The 25,553-nt window shown below is 42.8% G+C and overlaps 1 protein-coding gene across 1 annotated transcript in view; it reads left to right on the top strand.

Annotated features, from left to right (window-relative positions):
- LOC126417907 (xaa-Pro aminopeptidase 1-like) overlaps positions 1-25,553 on the top strand; it is a 370,561-nt gene that overhangs the window by 276,443 nt on the left and 68,565 nt on the right. The window contains exon 3 of the mRNA XM_050085153.1: positions 11,165-11,377. Within this exon, the coding sequence (XP_049941110.1) occupies positions 11,165-11,377 (213 nt within the window). The remainder of the gene's footprint in view (positions 1-11,164; positions 11,378-25,553) is intronic.

Below are 25,553 nucleotides of genomic sequence, written 5' to 3'. Positions count from 1 at the left end.
AACATCGGGGATAGACGACAACCCTGTCTCACTCCCCCCTTCCCAACCACTGCTTCCCTTTCATGCCCCTCGACTCTTATAACTGCCATCTGGTTTCTCTACAAATTGTAAGTAGCCTTTCGATCTCTGTATTTTACCCCTGCCACCTTCAGAATTTGAAAGCGAGTATTCCAATCAACATTGTCAAAAGCTTTCTCTAAGTCTACAAATGCTAGAAACGTAGGTTTGCCTTTCCTTAATCTTTCTTCTAAGATAAGTCGTAGGGTCAGTATTGCCTCACGTGTTCCAACATTTCTACGGAATCCAAACTGATCTTCCCCGAGGTCGGCTTCTATCAGTTTTTCCATTCGTCTATAAAGAACTCGCGTTAGTATTTTGCAGCTGTGACTTATTAAACTGATAGTTCGGTAATTTTCACATCTGTCAACACCTGCTTTCTTTGGGATTGGAATTATTATATTCTTCTTGAAGTCTGAGGGTATTTCGCCTGTTTCATACATCTTGCTCACCAGATGGTAGAGTTTTGTCAGGACTGGCTCTCCCAAGGTTGTCAGTAGTTCTAATGGAATGTTGTCTACTCCGGGGGCCTTGTTTCGACTCAGGTCTTTCAGTGCTCTGTCTAACTCTTCACGCAATATCATATCTCCCATTTCATCTTCATCTAGATCCCCTTCCATTTCCATAATATTGTCCTGAAGTACATCGCCCTTGTATAGACCCTCTATATACTCCTTCCACCTCTCGATTATGTCCCATAAATGTTCGATGCATTCATGTCGGGCGATCTAGATGGCCAAATCATGAAGTCCGTGAATGGCTGCAATGACCTTCAAGTAGCCATTTCGAGTCAAAGATCGGTTCAGTTGGACCAGAGGACGCAGTCCCTTCCGTGTAAAGATGGCCCACTCCATAATGGAGCTACCACCAGGCTACACAGTGTCTTGTTAACAACTTGGGTCCGTGGCTTCGTGAGGTCTGCGCCACACTCGAAGCCTACCATCAGCTCTTACCAACTCAAATGGAGACTCCTCTGACCAGACCACGATTTTCCAGTCGTCTAGGGTCCAACAGATATTGTCACGAACCCAGGAGAGGCACTGCAGACAATGTTGTGCTGCTAGCAAAAGCATTCACGTCGATCATCTGCTGCATTGACTACCAATGCCAAATTTCACCGCATTATCCTAACGGATACGTTTGTCGTATGTGCCACATTGATTTCTGCGATTGTTTCATGCAAATGTTGCTTGTCCAGTAGAACTGAGAACTCTACGCAAACGCCACTGCTCTCGATTCTTAAGTGAAAACTGTCGGCTACTGCGTTGTCCGTGGTGAGAGGCAATGCCTGAAATTTGGTATTCACGGCACACTCTTGACGATGTGGATCTAGGAATACTGAATTCCCTAACGGTTTCCGAAATGGAATGTTCCATGCGTCTAGCTCCAACTACCATTCCGCATTCAAAGTCTGATAATTCTCGTCGAGCGGCCATACCCACGCTGGAAACCTTTTCACATGAATCAGCTGAGTTCAAATGACAGCTTCGCCAATGTACTGCGTTTTTTAGCTTGCCCCCTGCCGCCGGTGAATAAGCAGCAGCTAGCAGCAAATCGTACTCTCAGCTCACTTATTTCTTTGCGTGTTTTTTGGGTACTTACATAGTTTAATTCACAAATTTCGGGCGTATAATAATACACTCCTGGAAATTGAAATAAGAACACCGTGAATTCATTGTCCCAGGAAGGAGAAACTTTATTGACACATTCCTGGGGTCAGATACATCACATGATCACACTGACAGAACCACAGGCACATAGACACAGGCAACAGAGCATGCACAATGTCGGCACTAGTACAGTGTATATCCACCTTTCGCAGCAATGCAGGCTGCTATTCTCCCATGGAGACGATCGTAGAGATGCTGGATGTAGTCCTGTGGAACGGCTTGCCATGCCATTTCCACCTGGCACCTCAGTTGGACCAACGTTCGTGCTGGACGTGCAGACCGCGTGAGACGACGCTTCATCCAGTCCCAAACATGCTCAATGGGGGACAGATCCGGAGATCTTGCTGCCCAGGGTAGTTGACTTACACCTTCTAGAGCACGTTGGGTGGCACGGGATACATGCGGACGTGCATTGTCCTGTTGGAACAGCAAGTTCCCTTGCCGGTCTAGGAATGGTAGAACGATGGGTTCGATGACGGTTTGGATGTACCGTGCACTATTCAGTGTCCCCTCGACGATCACCAGTGGTGTACGGCCAGTGTAGGAGATCGCTCCCCACACCATGATGCCGGGTGTTGGCCCTGTGTGCCTCGGTCGTATGCAGTCCTGATTGTGGCGCTCACCTGCACGGCGCCAAACACGCATACGACCATCATTGGCACCAAGGCAGAAGCGACTCTCATCGCTGAAGACGACACGTCTCCATTCGTCCCTCCATTCACGCCTGTCGCGACACCACTGGAGGCGGGCTGCACGATGTTGGGGCGTGAGCGGAAGACGGCCTAACGGTGTGCGGGACCGTAGCCCAGCTTCATGGAGACGGTTGCGAATGGTCCTCGCCGATACCCCAGGAGCAACAGTGTCCCTAATTTGCTGGGAAGTGGCGGTGCGGTCCCCTACGGCACTGCGTAGGATCCTACGGTCTTGGCGTGCATCCGTGCGTCGCTGCGGTCCGGTCCCAGGTCGACGGGCACGTGCACCTTCCGCCGACCACTGGCGACAACATCGATGTACTGTGGAGACCTCACGCCCCACGTGTTGAGCAATTCGGCGGTACGTCCACCCGGCCTCCCGCATGTCCACTATACGCCCTCGCTCAAAGTCCGTCAACTGCACATACGGTTCACGTCCACGCTGTCGCGGCATGCTACCAGTGTTAAAGACTGCGATGGAGCTCCGTATGCCACGGCAAACTGGCTGACACTGACGGCAGCGGTGCACAAATGCTGCGCAGCTAGCGCCATTCGACGGCCAACACCGCGGTTCCTGGCGTGTCCGCTGTGCCGTGCGTGTGATCATTGCTTGTACAGCCCTCTCGCAGTGTCCGGAGCAAGTATGGTGGGTCTGACACACCGGTGTCAATGTGTTCTTTTTTCCATTTCCAGGAGTGTATTTGAGAGTTGCACCAACGCGTTTCAGTACCAGTATAGTGTAAATTCGCGTAGTCGTCAGTCATCTGTTTGTTTCGAACGGCTTGTGAGATAAAAGAGAGGAAAAAATTGTTAGGGATGGATAGGGACTGCTCCTGTTGTATACGGATTCAGGGGGAATTTGCCACCGTCCGTAAACAGCTGGAAGCTGTGTTGGTCGTAGTCGACAGGCTCCAGACTGTTGCCTTGGGCCGGGGTGACATTGGGACACCCGAGGCGAGCGTTTTGGCGCCTCTGGAATCTGTAGCATCACCTCAGATCTCTGATGCCACTGCACCCTCAGATTTGGTCGTCCCTGCCAGTCGACACTTGCCTGACGATGATTGGCGAACCGTGGCGGGGTAGCGAATCCCTGGGAGGAAGGCGAAAGTTGGTGTTGGCAACAAGGCTGTACCCTTACGCCCCTGTAACAGGTTTGAGGTACTGCCCACTGTACTTCTGATCCAGCAAGGGCGGCCTCTCCTGTTGCGTCAGTGGCCGGTCTTCCTGAGAGGTCCGGACAAGCGCAGCGGGTGGGATTGCTTGTCACTGGGAGTTCCAGAGTTAGGCAGGTGATGGAGCCCCTTAGGGATATGGCAACTAAGGACCGGAAGAAAGCCAATGTGCACTCCGTGTGCATAACGGGGGTAGTCATCCAAGATGTGGAAAGGCTCCTTCCTCATGCAATGAAGGGTACAGGGTGCAGCCAACTGCAGGTGGTGGCTCATGTCGGCACTAATGACGTGTGTCGCTATGGATCGGAAGAGATTCTCTCTGGTTTCCGGCGGCTATCTGGGTTGGTGAAGACTGCCAGTCTTGCTAGCGAGATGAAGGCAGAGCTCACCATCTGCACCATCGTCGACAGGACCGATTGCGGACCTTTGGTACAGAGCCCAGTGGAGGGTCCGAATCAGAAGCTCAGACGGTTCTACGACCGTGTAGCCTGCAGAATCCTCGACTTGCGCCATAGGGTGGTGGGGTTTCGGGTTCCGCTAAATAGGTCAGATGTCCACTACACACAGGAGGCGGCTAGACGGGTAGCAGGGGCTGTGTGGCGTGGACTGGGCGTTTTTTTAGGTTAGGCAGTCTCGAGAAAGATCAAAAAGGGCTCCAGTCTCAAAGGGTACAGGTCAAGGAAACGAAGAGAATCGACCAAGCAACAGTCGGTATTGTAGTTGTAAACTGTCGTAGCTGCGTTGGAAAAGTATCAGAGCTTCAAGCGCTGATAGAAAGCACTGAAGCTGAAATCGTTACAGGAACAGAAAGCTGGCTAAAGCCGGAGATTCTGCTGAAATTTTTACAGAGGCGCAAACCGTGTTCAGAAAGGATAGATTAAATAAAGTGGGTGGTGGTGTGTTTGTGTCTGTTGATAGTAGTTTATCTTGTAGTGAAGTTGAAATAGATAGTTCCTGCGAATTACTATTGGTATAGGTTATACTCAACAGCCGTACTAAAATAATAATTGGCTCCTTCTACAAACCCCCCCCCCCCCCCCACTCAGATGATATAATAGCTGAAAGGTTCAAAAAAACTTGAATCTCATTACAAATAAGTACCCCACTCAGTTATAATTGTTCAATCTACCCTCGATTTGTTGGCGAAAATACATGTTCAAAGCCGGTGGTAGACAGAAAACATCTTCCGAAATTGTACTAAATGTTTTCTCTGAGAATTACTTTGGATAATCAGTTCTTGAGTCCACACGAATTGTAAAGGGTTGCGAAAACACACTTGACCTCTTAGCCACAAATAATCCTGACCAAATAGAGAGTGCCATGACGGATACAGGGATTATTGAACACAAGGTCACTGAGCGAGGCTCAAAACCATATCAACCAAAACCACTAAAAATAAACGCAAAATATATCTATTTAAAACAGCAGATAAAAATTCACTTGATGCCTTCCTAAGAGAGAGTCTCCGTTTCTTCCAAGCTAATTATCTAAATGTAGACCAGGTATGGCTCAAATTCAATGATACAGTATAGGCAACAGTAGATAGATAAATACCACGTAAGTTAATAAGAGACGGGATTGATCCACCATGGTACACAAAACGCGTCAGAACACTGTTACAGAAGCAACGAAAAAAGCATGCCAAATTCACAAGAACGCAAAATCCCCAAGACTGGCTAAGTTTCACGGAAGCTCGAAATCTAGTGCGGATGTCAATGCGAGATGCTTTTAATAGTTTCCACAGTGAAACATTGTCTCAAAACATGGTAGAAAACCCAAAGAGATTCTGGTCATGTGTAAAGTACACCAGTGGCAAAAAACAGTCAATACCGTCACTGCGCAATAGCGATGGAAATGTTACCGATGATGGTGCCACTAAAGCGGAGTTACTAAATACAGTTTTCCATAATTCCTTCACGAAAGAAGACGAAGTAAATATTCCACAATTCGAAACCAGAACAGCTGTTAGCATGAGTGACATAGTAGTAGGTGTTGCGAAACAACTCAAATGACTTAAGAAAGGCAAGTCTTCCAGTCCAGATGGTGTACGGATCAGGTTCCTTTCAGAGTATGCAGACACAATAGTGCCTTTCTTAGCAATCATATACAACCGCTCACTTGATGAAAGGTCTGTTCCTAAAGACTGGAGAGTAGCACAGGCCACACCAATATTCAAGAAGGGAAATAGGAGTAATCCATTTAATTACAGACCCATATCACTGACCTCAATTTGCAGTAAGATTTTGGAGCATATACTGTACTCGAACGTAATTAATCACCTTGAAGAAAATGATTTATTGATACATAACCAACATGAATTCAGAAAATATCGTTCTCATGCAGTAATGAGTGCTGTCGACAAGGGATCTCAGATCGATTCCATATTCCTAGATTTCCAGAAGGCTTTTGATACCGTTCCTCACAAGCGACTATTAATCAAATTGCGTGCATATGGAGTATCGTCTCAGTTGTGTGACTGGATTCATGATTTCCTCTCAGAGAGGTCACAGTTCGTATTGACAGACGGTAAATCATCGAGTAGAACAGAAGTGATATCTGGCGTTCCGCAAGATAGTGTCATAGGCCCTCTACTGTTCCTGATTTATATAAATGATCTAGGTGATAATCTGAGCAGCCTCCTTAGAATGTTTGCAGATGACGCTGTACCGTCTAGTAAAATCATCAGACGATCAATTACAATTACAAAATGATCTAGAGAGAATTTCTGTGTGGTGCGAAAAGTGGTAATTAGCACTCACAAGGAAAAGTGCAAGGTCATCCACATGGTTACTAAAAGAAATCCAATAAATTTTGGGTATACGATAAATCACATAAATCTAAGGGCTGTCAATTCGACTAAATACCTAGAAATTGCAGTTACGAGCAACTTAAATTGGAAAGACCACACAGATAATATTGTGGGGAAGGCGAAACAAAGACTGCGCTTTGTTGGCAGAACACTTAGAAGGTGTGACAAACCCACTAAAGAGACAGCCTACATTACACTTGTCCGTCCTCTGCTGGGAAATTGCTTCGCAGTATGGGATCCTTACCAGGTAGGATTGACAGAGGACATCGAGAAATAGCAAAGAAGGGCAGCTCGCTTCGTGTTATCGCGCAGCAGGGGTGAGAGTGTCACTGATGTGATACGCAAGTCGGGGTGGCAGTCACTGAAACAAAGGCGGTTTTCTTTGCGGCGAGATCTCTCTACGAAATTTCAATCACCAAATTTCTCTTCCGAATGCGAAAATATTTTGTTGACACCCACCTACGTAGGGAGAAATGATCATCATAATAAAATAAGATAAATCAGAGCTCGAATGGAAGGATTTAGGTGTTCCTTTTTCCCACGCGCCATTCAAGGATGGAATGGTAGAGAAGTAGTATGAAAATGGTTCGATGAACCCTCTGCCTGGCACTTAAGTGTGAATTGCGGAGCAACCATGTAGATGACATGTAGATGTAGATGATGTACGTAATACGATCGCTGTATGTATATGTGCGTGTCGCTATCGCATGACTTTCGTCACTTCAGTGTAACAGACCGAGTGACTAATAGACAGGCACTGAGTCTATATGGCGAAAAAAGAAATTTATGGCACAACACGATGAAAAGAAAGGATTAATTGATAAAAAATGTATTCTGGGGAGTTAAGGAGTCGGCAATTTGAAATAAAGGCAAGAGTGTAAAGCAGGGCCGGCCGCCGCTTACCAGACTTCACACGTGCAGCACTGCAGTGCGGCATTTTTCGGCCAGCACAACTCTCTGAGTTCGGCGGAGTAGTGGTGTTGTCCGCATCTCGTGGTCGTGCGGTAGCGTTCTCGCTTCCCACGCCCGGGTTCCCGGGTTCGATTCCCGGCGGGGTCAGGGATTTTCTCTGCCTCGTGATGACTGGGTGTTGTGTGTTGTCCTTAGGTTAGTTAGGTTTAAGTAGTACTAAGTTCTAGGGGACTGATGACCATAGATGTTAAGTCCCATAGTGCTCAGAGCCATTTTTAGTAGTGCTGTCAGCGCTGTTTACCTTCGCTATCTGCGCCTGGTATGAAGGACGTTCACAGGTCCACTGGCTGTTTGCACAAAAGGAGACAGTCTAGCGATCTATCGTAACAATCCTCTAAAATGAATATGAACTACAGAAGGGAGGGATGAGTATTCTCAATTCGCGTAAGTGACAGGTACAGCATATTTGCTACGAAAATATTTTACAATACTATGCAGAAAGAATTTAAATAGTTAGTTGAAAATGGAAGAGCAAAAAAATTACAACGATCGATAGGAGGGATCAGTTGTTTCTGTATATCAAAAAGCATTTTGCGCTAAATTTGCAGGATCGAACGCGTGCAGAAGTTGGTAATGTGAAGAGAACTGGTTGAAGAGGTTGATAGATAACTGCCGAGATGGTTGACACCTACTGGGATGCCTTGCCGCATACACCATACAAGAATGAACTGCATTCTTCCTACACTCTCCACACTTTTTCTGCATTGCTAAATATCATCGACCACTTACGACCTACGGCTTGGACTGTCACATACTAACTGACTAGCAATTCACAAGGCACTCAAGGAACACACAAGTACACTGTAAGCAAACATAACACCTCACCTAGCAACTACGCTGGCTGAATGGCACAAAGAATACGAAACCCCATAAACGACTAGCACTGGAATCCTGCAACAAACACCACTGACATCCTAATTTACTCTACTTTTAGTCTGTTAACGTCAATAGGCACTGTTGTATTTAGAAAAGTGTATGTTTGCTCAAAAATACACTTTCTGTTTATTGGCTAGCAATACAGGCCCCTGCCTACCAATCCATTCTGTGAAAACAACGCATCAGTAGCACTTTCCATTTCTGCAATATATGTGGTGCAAGTTTTAGGTGATTCAACCCGTATACAAAGCTTACTTCACATGAGATCACATATAGCACAATAAAGTTACACTCGTTCTAAAAACGAACATCGAAATTTAAATAAACGCAGTTTTGTGTTGCTTGAGGCTTTCCCGACGGACATGTTGTATATATGTTTCTCGGGCGAGACGTCGGATGTCATTGTGAAAACTCCACAATATTTCATCAGCACAGCTGGCCGACATCTTCAGGTGCGACGAACACACTGCTAAGCCAGGACCCGAGCTCCCTATTTATGCCAGTCTTAGGCAGGAAGTGCGCATGCGTGGAGGCTCCAAATTCGATGGCCAATAGCGACGATATCAACGGATAGCTGGAAGGACAGCAACGCCACCTTCAGGATGAAGAACCAAAGACTTCGGCGCACGCGCGCGGGCTGCCGCTGCTGATCTGCGCTGCCATCGACGCTGCCATCGACGTATAATCTCGCGAAACATCTGGCAGCGCAGCTGAGCCCTTCAGTAGGAAAGTTTGAGCATCATATCCGTAACTCACAAGACTTTATTCGTCGGCTCAAGAAGAACTCACGACTCGCACCATCAGATATACTCGTAAGTTTTGACGTAGTCTCACTTTTTACTCGAGTACCATTACAGGAATCGTCGTTGCTCATTGGCGAGAAGCTGGATGGGGAACTATTAGACTTATTCCAACATGTGCTCACCTCGACGTACCTTTTATTTAATGGACAATACTTTGAACAGGCTGACGGCTTCGCAATGGGTAGTCCCTTGTCACCCATTGTGGCTAATCTTTTCATGGAAGACTTCGAGGAGAGAGCACTCCAGTCGTCGGATTTGAAACCTACGTGTTTTTGGCGATATGTGGACGACACCTTTGTTATCTGGCCTCACGACACTGCATCGCTGAATGTATTTCTTGAGCATCTTAACTCGCTTCATCCCAACATCAAGTTCACTATGGAGATGGAGAAAAACGGCGAACTTCCATTCCTGGACGTGTTGGTACGGAGAAAAGAAGATGGCACGTTAGGTCACGCAGTGTACCGTAAACCAACACACACGGACTTATACTTACAGGCCACCAGCTGTCACCATCCTTCGCAACGAAGTTGCGTACTGAGGACGTTGGTCCACAGAGCACGAGCCATATCAGACTCAGACAGCTTATCCAATGAGCTACTCCATCTGTGTACCACTTTCCAACAAAATGGATACTCCGAAAGGGAGATTCGCCGTGCCTTACACCCGAAGCGGGTTACCCAACGTGAGGAACTGGAAGAAGGCGAAGAACAAAGGGGAATGTTCATCTTGCCATACATCGGCGGTGTCTCTTCAAAAATAGGAAGATTATTGAAGAGGCATAAAGTTAAATGTGTCTTTCGTCCGCCAGCAAAACTCAGAGCTCTCTTGGGCTCATCTAAGGACAGCCTTGGCCTAAGAAGACCCGGTGTTTACGAGATTCCTTATAGCTGCGGCATGTCGTACATCGGACAAACCTGTCGCACTGTAGAAGAGAGATGGACTGAACACCGACGCTACACTCGTCTGGAGCAACCAGAGAAGTCTGCAGTGGCCGAGCATTGTCTCAGTACAGGCCATTCTATGAATTATCAACACATCAAAATTCTCGCATCGACGAGTCCGTACTGGGACAGTGTTATTAACGAAGCAGTGAAAATACGTAGCTCGACGAATCTTGATAACAGAGACACGGGCTTTCAGCTCAGTACAGCTTGGGATCCAGCAGTGGCCATATTGAAGTCGCATCGAGCAGAGAGGAGTACTACTGGTCATACGACGGATGACGATTCGCCAGAAATATAAATATTGTGATGACAACGGCAGGATAGTCACGCGCCTACGCGGACGCGCATTTTTGCTTGCGGCTTCCTACAGAGGTCGCTGGGGCGGCCGATGGCAGCGCAGAGAAGCAGCGGCAGCCTGCGCGCGTGCGCCGAAGTCTTTGGTTCTTCATCCTGTAGGTGGTGTTGCTGTCCTCCCAGCTATCCGTTGATATCGTCGCTATTGGCCATCGAATTTGGCGCCACCACGCATGCGCACTTCCTGCCTAAGGCTGGCACAAATAGTGGGCTCTGGTCCTGCCTTAGAAGTGTGTTCGTCGCACCTGAAGATGTCGGCCAGTTGCGCTGATGAAATATTGTGGAGTTTTCACTATGACATCCGACGTCTCGCCCGAGAACCATATATACAAACGCAGTTTTATTGGAAAAAATTACTGTTGTTACTTGTTGCCTTAAGCACTGATATGTCATATGTGTCTGTTTTCTCTGCGTCTAGCAGTTTTTAGGCAGTTGTCTTCTGGAACCCTGGCTCATCAATAGCCTTGTACTAACAACTTGCGCAACCAACCATGCTAGTTTTACATTGGTGCATGGTACTGCAGCTTGATGATATATTGCCGGCCGAAGTGGCCGTGCGGTTAAAGGCGCTGCAGTCTGGAACCGCAGGACCGCTACGGTCGCAGGTTCGAATCCTGCCTCGGGCATGGATGTTTGTGATGTCCTTAGGTTTAACTAGTTCTAAGTTCTAGGGGACTAATGACCTCAGAAGTTGAGTCCCATAGTGCTCAGAGCCATTTTTTGATGATATATTGTTTGCCACAATACACCCTCTACCTGTTGCCTGTACGGTAGTGTACACCACCTGTGACGTGTGCCGCCTTGCTACGCAGAGCGAGTTCCTGGCGCGGTCGGACCGCCGTCTGGAGTGGATCTCGGGCTTCTCGGGCAGTTACGGCGAGGCGGTGGTGACGGCGCAGCGCGGGGGCGGCGAGGGCGGCCAGGCCGCGCTCTGGACCGACGGCCGCTACCACGCGCAGGCCGACGACCAGCTGGACTGCGGCTGGCAGCTCGTGCGCCACGGCGTCGTCCAGCTCTCCGTCCAGGTACTGCAACGCCGCACACACCGCGCTCTAGCCGGTCTCTAGGAGCCGAAAGACTCTGGCCGGTAGTCATTTGTTTTTAGTCGCAGCCAGCGTTGTCTAGCGGCAGAACACGGAAGCGCTTTTACCACAGTCTAAGGCAAGGCGCGCACAGGCGATTTTTCAGTCGGCGCGACTTAACAATCGCTGTCGCGGAAGTACATTGTGGTGCGCACAATGCGGCAGGAAAATCGCAACTACTCTCAGTACCAGCATGTATTTCATCGAAACAGCTTGTTTGGTGGCACTTTTACGAGGGCAGTTCAATAACTAATGCAACACATTTTTTTCTGAAACAGGGGTTGTTTTATTCAGCATTGAAATACACCAGGTCATTCCCCAATCTTTTAGCTACACAACACTATTTTTCAACGTAATCTCCATTCAATGCTACGGCCTTACGCCACCTTGAAATGAGGGCCTGTATGTCTGCACGGTACCATTCCACTGGTCGATGTCGGAGCCAACGTCGTACTGCATCAATAACTTCTTCATCATCCGCGTAGTGCCTCCCACGGATTGCGTCCTTCATTGGGCCAAACATATGGAAATCCGACGGTGCGAGATCGGGGCTGTAGGGTGCATGAGGAAGAACAGTCCACTGAAGTTTTGTGAGCTCCTCTCGGGTGCGAAGACTTGTGTGAGGTCTTGCATTGTCATGAAGAAGGAGAAGTTCGTTCAGATTTTTGTGCCTACGAACACGCTGAAGTCGTTTCTTCAATTTCTGAAGAGTAGCACAATACACTTCAGAGTTGATCGTTTGACCATGGGGAAGGACATCGAACAGAATAACCCCTTCAGCGTCCCAGAAGACTGTAACCATGACTTTACAGGCTGAGGGTGTGGCTTTAAACCTTTTATTGGTAGGGGAGTGGGTGTGGCGCCACTCCATTGATTGCCGTTTTGTTTCAGGTTCGAAGTTATGAACCCATGTTTCATCGCCTGTAACAATCTTTGACAAGAAATTGTCACCCTCAGCCACATGACGAGCAAGCAATTCCGCACAGATGGTTCTCCTTTGCTCTTTATGGTGTTCGGTTAGACAACGAGGGACCCAGCGGGAACAAACCTTTGAATATCCCAACTGGTGAACAATTGTGACAGCACTACCAACAGAGATGTCAAGTTGAGCACTGAGTTGTTTGATGGTAATCCGTCGATCATCTCGAATGAGTTTGTTGCACGCTCCGCCATTGCAGGAGTCACAGCTGTGCACAGCCGGCCCGCACGCGGGAGATCAGTCTTGCTTGACCTTGCGGCGATGATGACACACGCTTTGCCCAACGACTCACCGTGCTTTTGTCCACTGCCAGATCACCGTAGGCATTCTGCAAGCGCCTATGAATATCTGAGATGCCCTGGTTTTCCGCCAAAAGAAACTCGATCACTGCCCGTTGTTTGCAACGCACATCCGTTACAGACGCCATTTTAACAGCTCCGTACAGCGTTGCCACCTGTCGGAAGTCAATGAAACTATACGAGACGAAGCGGGAATGTTTGAAAATATTCCACAAGAAATTTCCGGTTTTTTCAACCAAAATTGGCCGAGAAAAAAAAGTGTTGCATTACTTATTGAACTGCCCTCGTACTACGAAGAAGAGTGAGAAAACAGCGTAACGACACTACAAATAAGAGTGAGAAAACAGCGCAAATGTCGTTACTGGCTGCATCCGATTGTAAGTCAAAAGACTAGTGAAACGGCAGTTTTACAAATTACACGAAGAGTTACAAAATCACCCAAATAAATTCTTTCAATACTATCGAATGAGTAAGAATAGTTTTGATACACTGCTTCAGACAGTAGGACCGAATATAACAAAACAAGATACGACATGGAGGAAGTGTATACTATCTGAGGAGTGCTTATCAGTGACTTGGAGGTCAGCACGCATTATTTCAGTAAACGGTTTTTATTGCCCTTTTACATTATTTATTAGATACATCAAGAGAATCATTTCATTCAACGATTGTTGTTGCCATTTTACATTACTGATCAGATACATCAAGAAAATCACTACTGAAAGTCGAAACTGGCGAACTTGTTTCATGAGAAAACTGCAAAACCATGTTGCGCATAGAGGTTTCTGTGGTCTTGTTGCGGTTGTCAGCAGAGGGGCACACGAACAAATTTTGTGGAGGTTCCGTTTCATTTAGGACATTTGAAGAATACGGTTGAACGAATTAATATGCTGGAGAATAAGTTGCTTGAGTGGTGTTAGAAGTCGCTTAAGTTGTGTTATAACACACGTTCGGACGCTGTGGAAAAATCGGTGAAAGCTGATAATATCTGGCATTCCTCATCACATTCAGTATTTCTATTTTCTTGTAATGTGTCTCCAGCATGGGGACAAGCATAAATGCAAAATTCTGATCCTCGTTAACTTCTTCTTTTTGTCTGTCTTTTAATAAATTTAATAGAGATTCCTCGTAGGACGTTACCTTCTTGGCTTCTCTTTTCGTAGGATGTCGTACTTCTGTGCTCTGTGCAGTATCGTTGTTGTTTTGTGAAGACAAACAGGGGGGAGAACCTACTTCCTTGTTTCCTGTGCTACTGGGCATAATTTTGATGTTGCTGGTGGTCGGTCTGTCTTCCATTTGAGGGAGCAGAAATAACATTGCATCGAAGCATAGATATTTCCTCCATTTTCTTGCAGCCTCGCCGGACTAAGATTTTTTCTGTGATGCCAGTTCTCTCGCGAAGCAGTCCTTCAGATTTTTCCACTTGCTTTGAATTTCTTTACCTGCCATAAATGAAATTATCACTGTATATAATTTATTGTAAGTATTTACCTTAATACTTCTATGAATAAATATTAATGGTGTTACTGAATATTATTTCGTCCAGATACCTTGCAACTGGAAATATCTTTCGCTCATTACACTACGAATATCTACTGGGAGCCACTACAATCAGAGAAATTGTGAAGGATACATGCGAGCAGTTGTGGCAATGTCTACAGCCTATTCATATGGCTGAAAAAACTGAAGATGACTGGAAGATTATTGCCAAGCAGTTTCTAGACAGAACTGACTTTCCAAATTGCATTGGTGCTGTGGACGGGAAACATGTGATACTGAAGAAGCCTGCTGACAGTGGCTCAGAGTTTTATAATTACAAGAATTATTTTTCGACAATACTTTTGGCCGTAGTGGACGCTGATTATTGTTTCACTGTGATAGACGTGGGCTCGTACGGAGCCAGTGGGAATTCTAATGTGTTCAAGAAATCCAACTTCTATCAAAAACTGAAATCTAATCAGTTAAACATTCCAAACCCTCAAAAATTACCAGACGACAAGGAAGGAGAGGCTCAACCTTTTAATTTTGTAGGAGACGAAGCATTTGCACTGCTTGACATATTCTGCGGCCGTACTCGAAGAAAAACCTGACAATGAAACAGCGTGTTTTTAATTGTAGACATTGTCGTACTCGTAGAATGGTGGAATGTACTTTGGGGATTTTGGCTAACAAATGGAAAATATTTCATCGACCTGTGGATGTTGGTTTTTCAGACATAATCATAAAAGCATGTTGTATTCTGCATAATTTCGTAAGATGAAATGTCGTTGTACGAACTGAGGACGAGTCGTACGAATCCCTTCTGCAAGGCTGTGAGCCTGTAGGAATAAGAGCTGATGCGTGTGGTATGCAGATAAGGGATTATTTTGCAAACTACTTTGTGACTCCACAAGGATCAGTATCTTGGCAATATGAAAAAATTTAAATTGTTGTAACTGTGATGTTATAATGGTCGCCTAGTCGTCGATATTGCTATAATCGCACTATTTCACTCCCATTTACGGAGCTTGTTAGCGCCTGATGTTATGTTGGCGCCATTAAAATGCATTGTGTCAAATCGCTGCTGCTTGCTGGATCGCTGCTGTGTCTCGATGCTAATGCTGGCTCTAAATCTGGTTGTCTAGGGGTAAAAAGATTGTGCCGTATTTTTTATGTGCTTTTGATGATAAATAATGAGCGAAACCAACAAATATTTAAATTTCAAATATTTATTACTCTGGTGGCCATCTTAATTCCACTGTCCACCAAAAACAATGACACAACACAAAGTAGCACTTCTTTTACATGTTCTTTGCAATGTTTATCCACCTCGAACAATAACACACATACACTTTACCAAAGTGACATTCAGACTCTGCCCCCGACCCTTCTTGCTGCTTGTATTTATAACCTTGTCAAAGAACTACTAAAAAGAGATATAGTTTATAAGTCACATGTACATCCGTTATCGTAATTTGTGAAGAAAAGTTATTAATTTATATCGAGTGACATAATTTAACAGCTTATTAAAATGACAGACAGATTTGTTGACTTGACAGAATAATTCTTTGTTACAAAAAGACCGTTTTTTAGAAGTTTGTCAATTGACTTCTCTAATTTGCATAAATAAGTAAATAACATGAATTATTAAGAATTACATTGGTTTTCGCCTAAAATAGGAGCGTTTACGTGAATACTGAGTGAAAACGGTCCTAGTGAACAAATAGGTTTCACTGGGTGATTTTTATTTAAGGGGATCCAAAATACGTAAGTTGGCCACTATTTTTCGTACTTCATATTAATTATTTAAGATGAACTTAGTGTTTTACATGATATTTACTGTATCAGTGATCAAGTGATATTAACTTTTGTGTGGGTCAGTTATTCACTATAATTTAATGGGTTGACTGTTTATGGAGACATGTTGTGCAATCATTGTTATCATACAAAATAACTTTTCTATAATCATAAATACTCGTTAAACTGGTTGAATTTGGAGGGTATCGCCTACTTCGGTAAAGTAAAGCCTTTAATAGGTTCCGTTACAATGTCTACATGAATGAATGAAATAAGTGAACCATGAAATACCTTTGTTAGTCTTTTCTGGTCCAGGCAGTTCGGTCCAGTTCCGAATTAGGCTGCAGCATACTTCTCGCCATAGTTTCTCTTTCAAATTGCGGCCACTGTATTCTTTTAATTTCCTGTTGTAGAGAGCTGGTCGCTTTTGTACTTCTGCAATTAGTCTTTCTGAATCGACAACACAGCTTACAATGCCATCCGTAGCGCAACTCCCGTTATCACACATGCTGGCGCACTGAACTTGTGTGTATGCAACACAGAGCGAGAGCGACCGACTGAGAAATCGCGTCGCTAGTGCGCGCGGCCCCACGCCAGTGCCTGTGAATCATTCCACACCTGCGACAACCGCGTCGCGCATGAAATAGCGCCGGTTGCGTCTTTTAAATCGCCACTACTTTTTTGTCGCACGTGCGCGCGCTCCTATTCGAGCCACTGGGTTTCATTCTTGCTACAAATAAATCGCGCGACGGAAAATCGCCAGTGCGCGCCTACGTAATTTACGAAATAATTGAGTTATTTTCTTGCCTTCAAGGGTTTGTGTAGTATTATAAGGCATATATGTTTCTAAAAATGATTCTAAAATAAGCGCAAGTATGGACAAAAACCATCGAGTGGCAAGCTACAACACATTCGTGAGGAAACACTTGTGACGTTGGATAGAGTTGCAGCTCACGTCGTTGATATCAAAAGAATATAAACAAACAGATTCACACATAATAAGCACATCCAAAAGGGATCGACAGCTCATTTATCGTTCTATAGGCCAGTTTGTCATTGTCGCCTGTTGCCACAAGTACGACCTTCATCTTTAAATTATTCTAAGTGGGTCAAGCAACTGCCAAATAGTGGGTGAAATATGTTGAAAACGTTATAATGAGCTGATTACATTACATTTCACGCAAAACCAAATATTGAATAATTTGCAAACAATCTGTCAGTGACAAAATAATGTCATCACACGATGGAAGCAAGGAAAATTAAGTGACTAACAACAGAAGTGAATGAAATACATACCGAACATTACGATTTGTAAGACACGAATAACTGCACTTAATCTAACCACTTCATCGTCAAAGCAGGACTGTGTTGACGACTCACACGAACCTGGCACTGATACATGGAGAGCTGAACTGGCTGCTTCTGTGTCATAGGACTGTTTTACAGCTTTAGATGGATTGTCGAATCTTTGTTGTAGATTCCTCCTCATCGTCAGTTGAGGTGGCTTATTTGGGATGTCAAGCAGTGTGCGTACTGCATTCCACATGAGTTTATTATTATCTGCGTTCATGAACTGGTTTTATTCGAAATTTAGCGAACAAAACCTAAATTATTATACATTTAAACTGGGTCTTTTTTCATAAGGTCTTCTCGTCTGCTATTAACGAGCCATTTTCTGCTCCTAAAACGAAACATTAATCATTAATACACATGTAGTTAGCAAGTGGATCCTGACGATACAGTTTAGTAACATGATGGTATATACCTCTCAGCATCCTTAGGAAACCAAAAAAAGGCAGCTGTGGTGTCTTCTTCCCGTTGTTGCTGCAATTTATTGCGCTACGAAAGCTCCCGCTTATAAAAACCATTGTAGAAATCAAAATAAACAACCACTATTCGCTTTCACGATCGCTCCGAACTCACAGTATAAGTTACTGGCCACTTGCGGCGCTGCTGGCGCGGTAGGCGACAAAATCGAGGCCAAGTGTCGCGACTGTTATGTTAGACTGTGCTTTTACTTGTACATACTTCACGAGAGGTACTGTGGTTGCGCTCCTTCCAAAGATATTCCACAATCTAAAATAACCAACGAATTAAGATTTCATAGAGTGGCTATAGGTCCGCCATGTTTGAAGCAAATTGAAGTTCTGTCCGCCATGTTTTCTTTAGTCAAGGCATTCGTCTGCTGTGTCCCGCCCCCTTGTAACTGCGTTTGACTTACTTGAAATAGCCCATACTAGCTTTATTTTTTCTAAAACAAGCAACAGACAGCAGTGATTTCAGTGTACACCGACAGCAAAAAGGGATGTTTTTGTCGAAATATGGCTAAACGTTTCGATGTAAATAATACTACAAGACAACTCAAATAAGTCTGTCCATCCACTATAACTTTACTTATTGCCCATAAATTAATGCAATTAGAGCAGGTACCACCAGAATATTACGGTGAAACTTCTAAACATGCTGTGGTTAACTATTAGAAACAGTAACGGGCGCAGAAATGCGATATTTTTGTCGCTATTTCAAAGTAAACTGTCAAAGCCTCAAAAACCAGTACACTGTGAAAGAGAATATTATTTGAAATATGTGTTACTAGTAGTTAACACAAGCATAGTAATTCAATAATAATAATAATCTACAAGAAAAGTAAAATAATTTATTTACATTTAATTTTTACAATGTTTTAACTGGCATTCGTATTTTTTCAGTCTTTTCGCTGACCTTTAAATAAAATAAGCTTCGTGTATAGTTGTCTCACAACTTTACCTCTCTGCTCAGATGATTTTGATTTGCATAAGTGATTTATTCGACATATAAAATAATGTTTGAGCAGCAGTTTTATCAGTTTAACATAATGGGTTTCTTCACCAAATTCAGTTTCTGTAAAAAGATGTTCATTGTTTATAAATAAGGAGCCTCTCACCAATTGCAACACTTCTGTCTGGAACCTCAACAAAACGTTTTTCTGACATTTCAGGATTATGTCCTCATTATTTCTGAAAACCTTCTCAGCAACATTACAAAGTTTAACATCATTAGCTGGATTGTTTAAACTGGTTTTCACATCTTTCACTGCAATCAATCCAGTTCTTTTAGCCTCAATACAAGCAAAAAAACTTCTAAGCAGTCAGTACAGTTAATTTTGTTTGTCACCTGTCTCTATACTTCCAGCTATGTACTCAATGACATATTCTGAGTACATACTCAGTGAGGCATAATCTGGCACATAATCATGGTCTACAGCTGCAGGGCTTACCTTAGCAAAAGGAAGTGATGGAACAGTAGCAGGAGGTAGCATACTAGTATTTGATTCTTGGCAATTGCCATTTTGAGAACCTTCTATCTGTGCAATTAAGCATTTCCTGTAATCTGATCTAAACTGCACAGCATTTGGGTTATTTCTGTTTCTTCCTCTACTAAGAATACTGGAGAAAAATAATTCCAAGTTATCTTGACTTGTTCTACAGGTCAAAATATAACTGAGCTCTGCATTTTCTTTCCAAACATACAATTCTGCAATTTGCCTTATGCTCATTAAATTCAGGATAAGTCCATACAATGGCATTTTTCTGTTAGACAGAATAACAGGACTTCCATCAGAAAGCTTTAAAGACTTGAAACACTTACTGTATTCATTGATCCTTTTACAGACTGTGTCTCTGTTCCCTCTGAAAATTGGTGCCTTAGTGCCCTTGCCCATTGTGTGACAAGAATTTAATAAATCAAAGGCACTGTCTAACATTTTGATATATTTAACTGTTGCCTCACAACCATAAAATTCTTTAATGCCTAAATCTTTGCAGAACAACATGGCATTTGCAACAGAATTGCTAAGGGTTTGTGCTGCCAAAGCCACTTTCATTTTTTGAGTATGGTACAGAATGTGCTGCCTCCTAAGTTTGTTTGCAGCATGCAAACCTTCCCTTTCATGCAAGTCTACTAACTTTTTAAATTATTCCCATTTAATTATGTTATCACTGCCTGAAATGGTACCATCTAACAAAAAATTCTTTTCTGCAAGTAAATTATGTGCCAGCTTTAGCATGTGAGCTGTGTCAAACATGCAAAATACCCTCATATCATTATTTGAAGGGTGGGGAAACCAACACTGTGCTCCCTGTTCATCCCATCTGATCCTTAAATTTGCCATTAAAGATCTATTTGTGGCAGTACCATCGCAAACCACAGCTACTATAGTAACACCAGTGTCTTCAAGTTTTCGGGGATACTGTTGTACCAAATTTAGCTTTACAGTAGTAGATAGGGAGTGACCTAAACAATAACCCACAGGAATTTTCCAATTTCTGTTTAGCGCTGTGACCATGAGCACAAGAGCCTCTTTTGCTGCCTCGCTATCAGCACTTTCTATGCCACCCTCCCCAAAATCAACATAGCCTCTTATTTTTTCCCCATCCCAAACAAGGTCCTTCTTAATAGCCATCTCATCAAACATCAATGTTGCAAACATTTGGGTTGTGCTATTCTCAACTTCAGAGGCAATTTTAGTGAAACCCTCCTCAGTAAAACCTGGATGGCCACCCACTGACATTGCCCAACGGCGAAGCGTTCTTGGGTGGGGTAATTTCACAAATTTTCGTAAGTAGATGTATGCCTTGGCAGAATAAAAGTGTAGGGTCAGGGCAAATTTCCTTATTTGCTGAGAATAATGGCAAACTTTAGCACTGCACTGAAGTTCCAATAGCTCCTTCAACAAACCAATTACATGTTCGCAGTTTAACATATCAGAAACTGAACTACATAGCCTTCTTCTCAAACCAGCAACTAAAGTCTGTAACTGCACTATTCTACTTTTGTGTCGTACACTAAGTTGCTTCATTTGCTTTATCCGCTTCTTTAGTCGCACATTCTCTGCTTGTACTCTGTTATGTTGTGTTTTCAACTTCTTAGGGCTTGGTAGACAGTAATTGTTGTCAGCAGAAACAGATGTGGGTCCGACAGGCACAGAAAGAATGCAGTTACATCCTAAGTTTATAACAGAGTTACACCATAAGATTATAATAGAAAGTATGTAATTCAAAGTAATAAGAACACAGAGTAAAATTAAATTATTGACTTACTTTGTGCTAATGATGTCACTGTAACAGCACTATCTTGCAAATTGTCGAAAGATCGCTTTCTGGGTTGTGGTCGTAATACTTTATCTTGCTTTTGTAAATGTGGTGGAAAGTTAAAGATAGTAGGTACTGCTTTTGACAAAAGGCGCCTCTGGACATTTGTGTGGTACATATATTTCTCTTCAAAATGAGCTGAACAGAGGTAACTGGCTGTTGTAGGAAACCAGTATTCTCGCTTCATATTTATAACCCATCTTTTTGTAATTTCCTTATCTTTTAAAGGAAATCTGTAATCAACGATAAATAAATTACTTTCCTGCATTTGTCTTAAGCATAATTACAGTTCCAATGCAAATGACTCTTTAATAAACATTAAAAAACGTGTGTCGTATTTCGGTACTAATATACTTACTTATAATATGAAATATTTGTTGTTTTATCGCTCCGATTTGTGCAGTTGAACGCTGAACACACTGCAGGCATGTTGACTTTATATTTTGTAGCAAAAAAGTCAACTAGAAAAGCTAAATATTGCAGTAATATCACAACAGCTGACACACTTCCAACACAAACAACAGTAACGCTTTCCTAATGTTTTGACTAAGGAGAACATGGCGGCCGAGTTAGCGTTGGTTGCCGCTAGGAGCGCTGTAACTAGTATCTCAGCCACTCTATGAAATTTTAACTCGTTGAAAATAACAGTCGCGACACTCCATCTCGTTTTTGTTCCCACAGCGATAGCAGCGCCACAAGCGACCAGCAAGCAACACTACTAAATACGACATCGGATGACTGCGAATACTGACGTTCAGATATTCGTAACGTAGTTTTTATAATAGGAAGTGTATATAGTGCCATAACAAACGACAATAACTAAAAAATAACCCCACGTTAGTCGTTATTTAGTTCCCTAAGGACCCTGGGAGGAACGAAACAGTCCAGTACAGGACAGTCTATTTACGATTCTCTTGTAATGTACGACACTTACTGAATAATGTCGTATTCCTTTAATAACCTAAAGTTGCCTGTAAATACCAGAAGATCTTACTTTTTACACAAAGATGTCACATACCTCTCCAAGAAAGCAGAGTTTTATTTGCTATACTTTCAGTTAAATCAGTGAATGTGGAACTTAGGACACCTATACGGAATGTCATACCTACATAAGCCACCACAACCATAGCTTACGGGAAGACCACACAGATTCGATAATAAATGGGCAAAAGCAATAAAATTGATTCCCCAAAACAGAAGAAATCGATTCCACAATTGTTGCTAAATCTGAGCCACATATCTTCAACACATCCGCTTTTAAAGCATAAGTAATTACATTCAGAAAAGTGTTTGTGTATTAGAAAGTCGAATGAAGTGTAGGAATGAGCAAATCAATGGACTCCATAGAAACTTTTTAAGTTTAAATTGAACTGCTTATGATAATATCAACACACAACCACAGAAATATATGCTTCTCGTGCATGAGACGTATTTATAATCTCTTGCTTTCAGCGGAATAAGCTGCAAATATAGACATATTCGCAAGTATTTCTTCATGACTGAGTTGTAGTCCATGTCGTTGAATCAGAGTGATTCGGTTGTTTTTATTTGTCTCTCTTCTGTAGTGGTCAATCCAAGGATTGGTTTGCAACAGCTACAATGGCAGCTTGTCTCCATTCTGTGCATCTTTCAGCTTTTTCTTCATTTCTTTATAGGTGTTACATCCCACATCTTTCACGATTTGATCCATGTACCTCAGTCGTGGTCTTCCTCTTGGTCTTTTTCCCTCGACATATCCCTCTATGATTGTGTTCAGGAGTCCTTTATGTCTTAATAGATGGCCTGTAAATTGCACTCTTCTTTTAACAATGAAACTCCAGAAGCTTCTCTTCTCACCTACTCTTTCCAGAACCACTTCGTTTGTGACCTTGTCGATACATTTTATTTTGAGCATGCGTCTATAGCACCACATTTCAAAAGAATTTAGCTTCTGGTCTTCCTCTGTCCCGAGAGTCCATGTTTCACACCCATAGCATGCCACACTCCACACATATGATTTCAAAAATCTTTTCCTGATTTCAAGGCTGATGCTCTTAGACGTTAATATGTTTTTCTTCTTGTTAAAAGCAGCCTTTGCTTGAGCTATTCTACTTCTCACTTCTGCCTTGCTCCTTCCATCCCTGGTAATATTACTGCCCAGATAAGTAAATTTATCAACTTGTTCAAGCAGTTCATTGCCTACATGAACTTGGACTTTCACTTTTATTTGTATTTCACGATAATTCACGTCTCTTGGAAACTTAGTAACGCACAGAACGCACAAATATAACAACTATTCCGTTAATTAATTAGAAAATAATTACAAACAAACATTGTCACTTTCCAGTGGCTGGAAACTGTCCAAGATGATGATGATGGTCACTACGACGCATGTGACTGCTTTTTCACTGCTTGGAGCGTTAGTGTCGCTCCAGCTAACAAACGGGAACAACTTTCGCACCAAAGATTAGATTAGATTAATACTTGTTCCATAGATCATGAATACGGCACTTCGTAATGATGTGGAATGTGTCAGGTTAATAAAAGATGTCTGTACAAGATGTTACATTACACAAAATATTGCATGACACTAATGTTTAAGTTGGTTTTTTTTCCCTCCCTTAATTTATATCTAAAAATTCAGCCAATGAGTAGAAGGAGTTGTCATCTAGAAATTCTTTTAATTTATTTTTAAATGTTGGTTGGCTATCTGTCAGGCTTTTGATGCTGTTTGGTAGGTGACCAAAGACTTTTGTGGCAGCATAATTTACCCCTTTCTGTGCCAAAGTCAGATTTAATCCTGCATAGTGAAGATCATCCTTTCTCCTGGTGTTATAGCTATCCACACTGCTATTACTTTTGAACTGGGTTGGATTATTAACAACAACTTTCATAAGTGAATATATATACTGTGAGGTTACTGTGAGGATCCCTAGATCCTTAAATAGATGTCTGCAGGATGACCGTGGGTGGGCACCAGCAATTATTCTGATTACACGTTTTTGAGCAATGAATACTTTTCTACTCAACGATGAATTACCCCAGAATATGATGCCATGCGAAAGCAGTGAATGAAAGTAGGCATAGTAAGCTAATTTACTGAGATTCTTATCACTAAAATTTGCAATAACCCTAATAGCATACGTAGCTGAACTCGGACGCTTCAGCAGTCCATCAATGTGTTGCTTCCAGTTTAACCTCTCATCAATGGACACACCTAAAAATTTTGAAAATTCTACCTTAGCTACAGACTTCTGTTCAAAGTCTATATTTATTACTGGAGTTGTGCCAGTTACTGTACAGAACTGTATATACGGTGTTTTATCAAAATTTAAAGAGACTCCGTTTGCTGAGAACCACTTAATAATTTTGTGAAAAACATCATTTACAATTACATCACTTAGTTCTTGGTTTTTGGATGTTATTACTATACTTGTATCATCAGCAAAAAGAACTAACTTTGCATCTTCATCAATGTGGAATGGTAAGTCATTAATGTATATCAAGAACAGTAAAGGACGTAAGACCGAACCCTGTGGGACCCCGTACCTGATAGCCCCCAAGTTTGAGAAATCAGCTGTTGTTTTAACATTAGATGAACCACTTATTTCAACTTTCTGCATTCTTCCAGTTAAGTATGAATTAAACCATTTGTGCACTGCCCCCCTCAAACCATAATGATTTAGCTTATATAAAAGAATTCCATGATTTACACAATCAAAGGCCTTTGAGAGATCACAAAAAATACCAATGGGTGATGTCCGGTTATTCAGAGTTTCGTTACTTCATGTATTAAACTGTGGACGTACTTTGGCTTTCTCGAAGGCACCGATAGATGTCCCTGTTGTCAAGGTATAGTGTTTATTGCGGCAGGCATTCTACAGACGAATTATTTATATATTCAGTTTGTTCATTCACTGCAAATTTGGAAACTATCGCTGTCTTTTCGTTCTTTGGAGTGAGACGCTGCCCCCTTCGCACTCATTATTTACGTAGCAGTATGCAGCACGAAAAGTACCTAAGAAGCTCCCCCAGTGCTAAATATATGTGCTGGCTGCGTAAAGTGTGTTCTAATTTGTGCAAAAAAAATACAACTCATTTGCCAGGAAAGTAAATTCTTCCTTTCCCTCTTGAAAGAACCTGAAACAACAAGAAAAAATACCAACAGGAATATGGCTGTACCAGTACCAGAATATATTTCGTCTGCATATTCCCGTTATTTGGGGACATTCTTCTTTGGAAAAGAAATCTCCTAAAATAACTAGCTAGTAAATTTTTTATGCTTTACAGGCGTTGGACGGTGAAACTAAATCTCTTTTTAATTCTTTCTCACATGTATAGTCCTTTACACTTTTCATGTTTCTTATTCTGCCATTGAGTACAGTTTGTTTTTTTTAACTAGGTAATCAACATGTTTTGAATATTCACTCGCATTTCCATGTATCATGGTTAATTTG

The sequence above is a fragment of the Schistocerca serialis genome, chromosome 1 (assembly GCF_023864345.2).
Source record: "Schistocerca serialis cubense isolate TAMUIC-IGC-003099 chromosome 1, iqSchSeri2.2, whole genome shotgun sequence".
Classification (NCBI taxonomy): Eukaryota; Metazoa; Arthropoda; class Insecta; order Orthoptera; family Acrididae; genus Schistocerca; species Schistocerca serialis.
The sequence above is the reverse complement of the archived record's forward strand: the minus strand, read 5'-3'. Positions and strand labels throughout refer to the sequence as shown.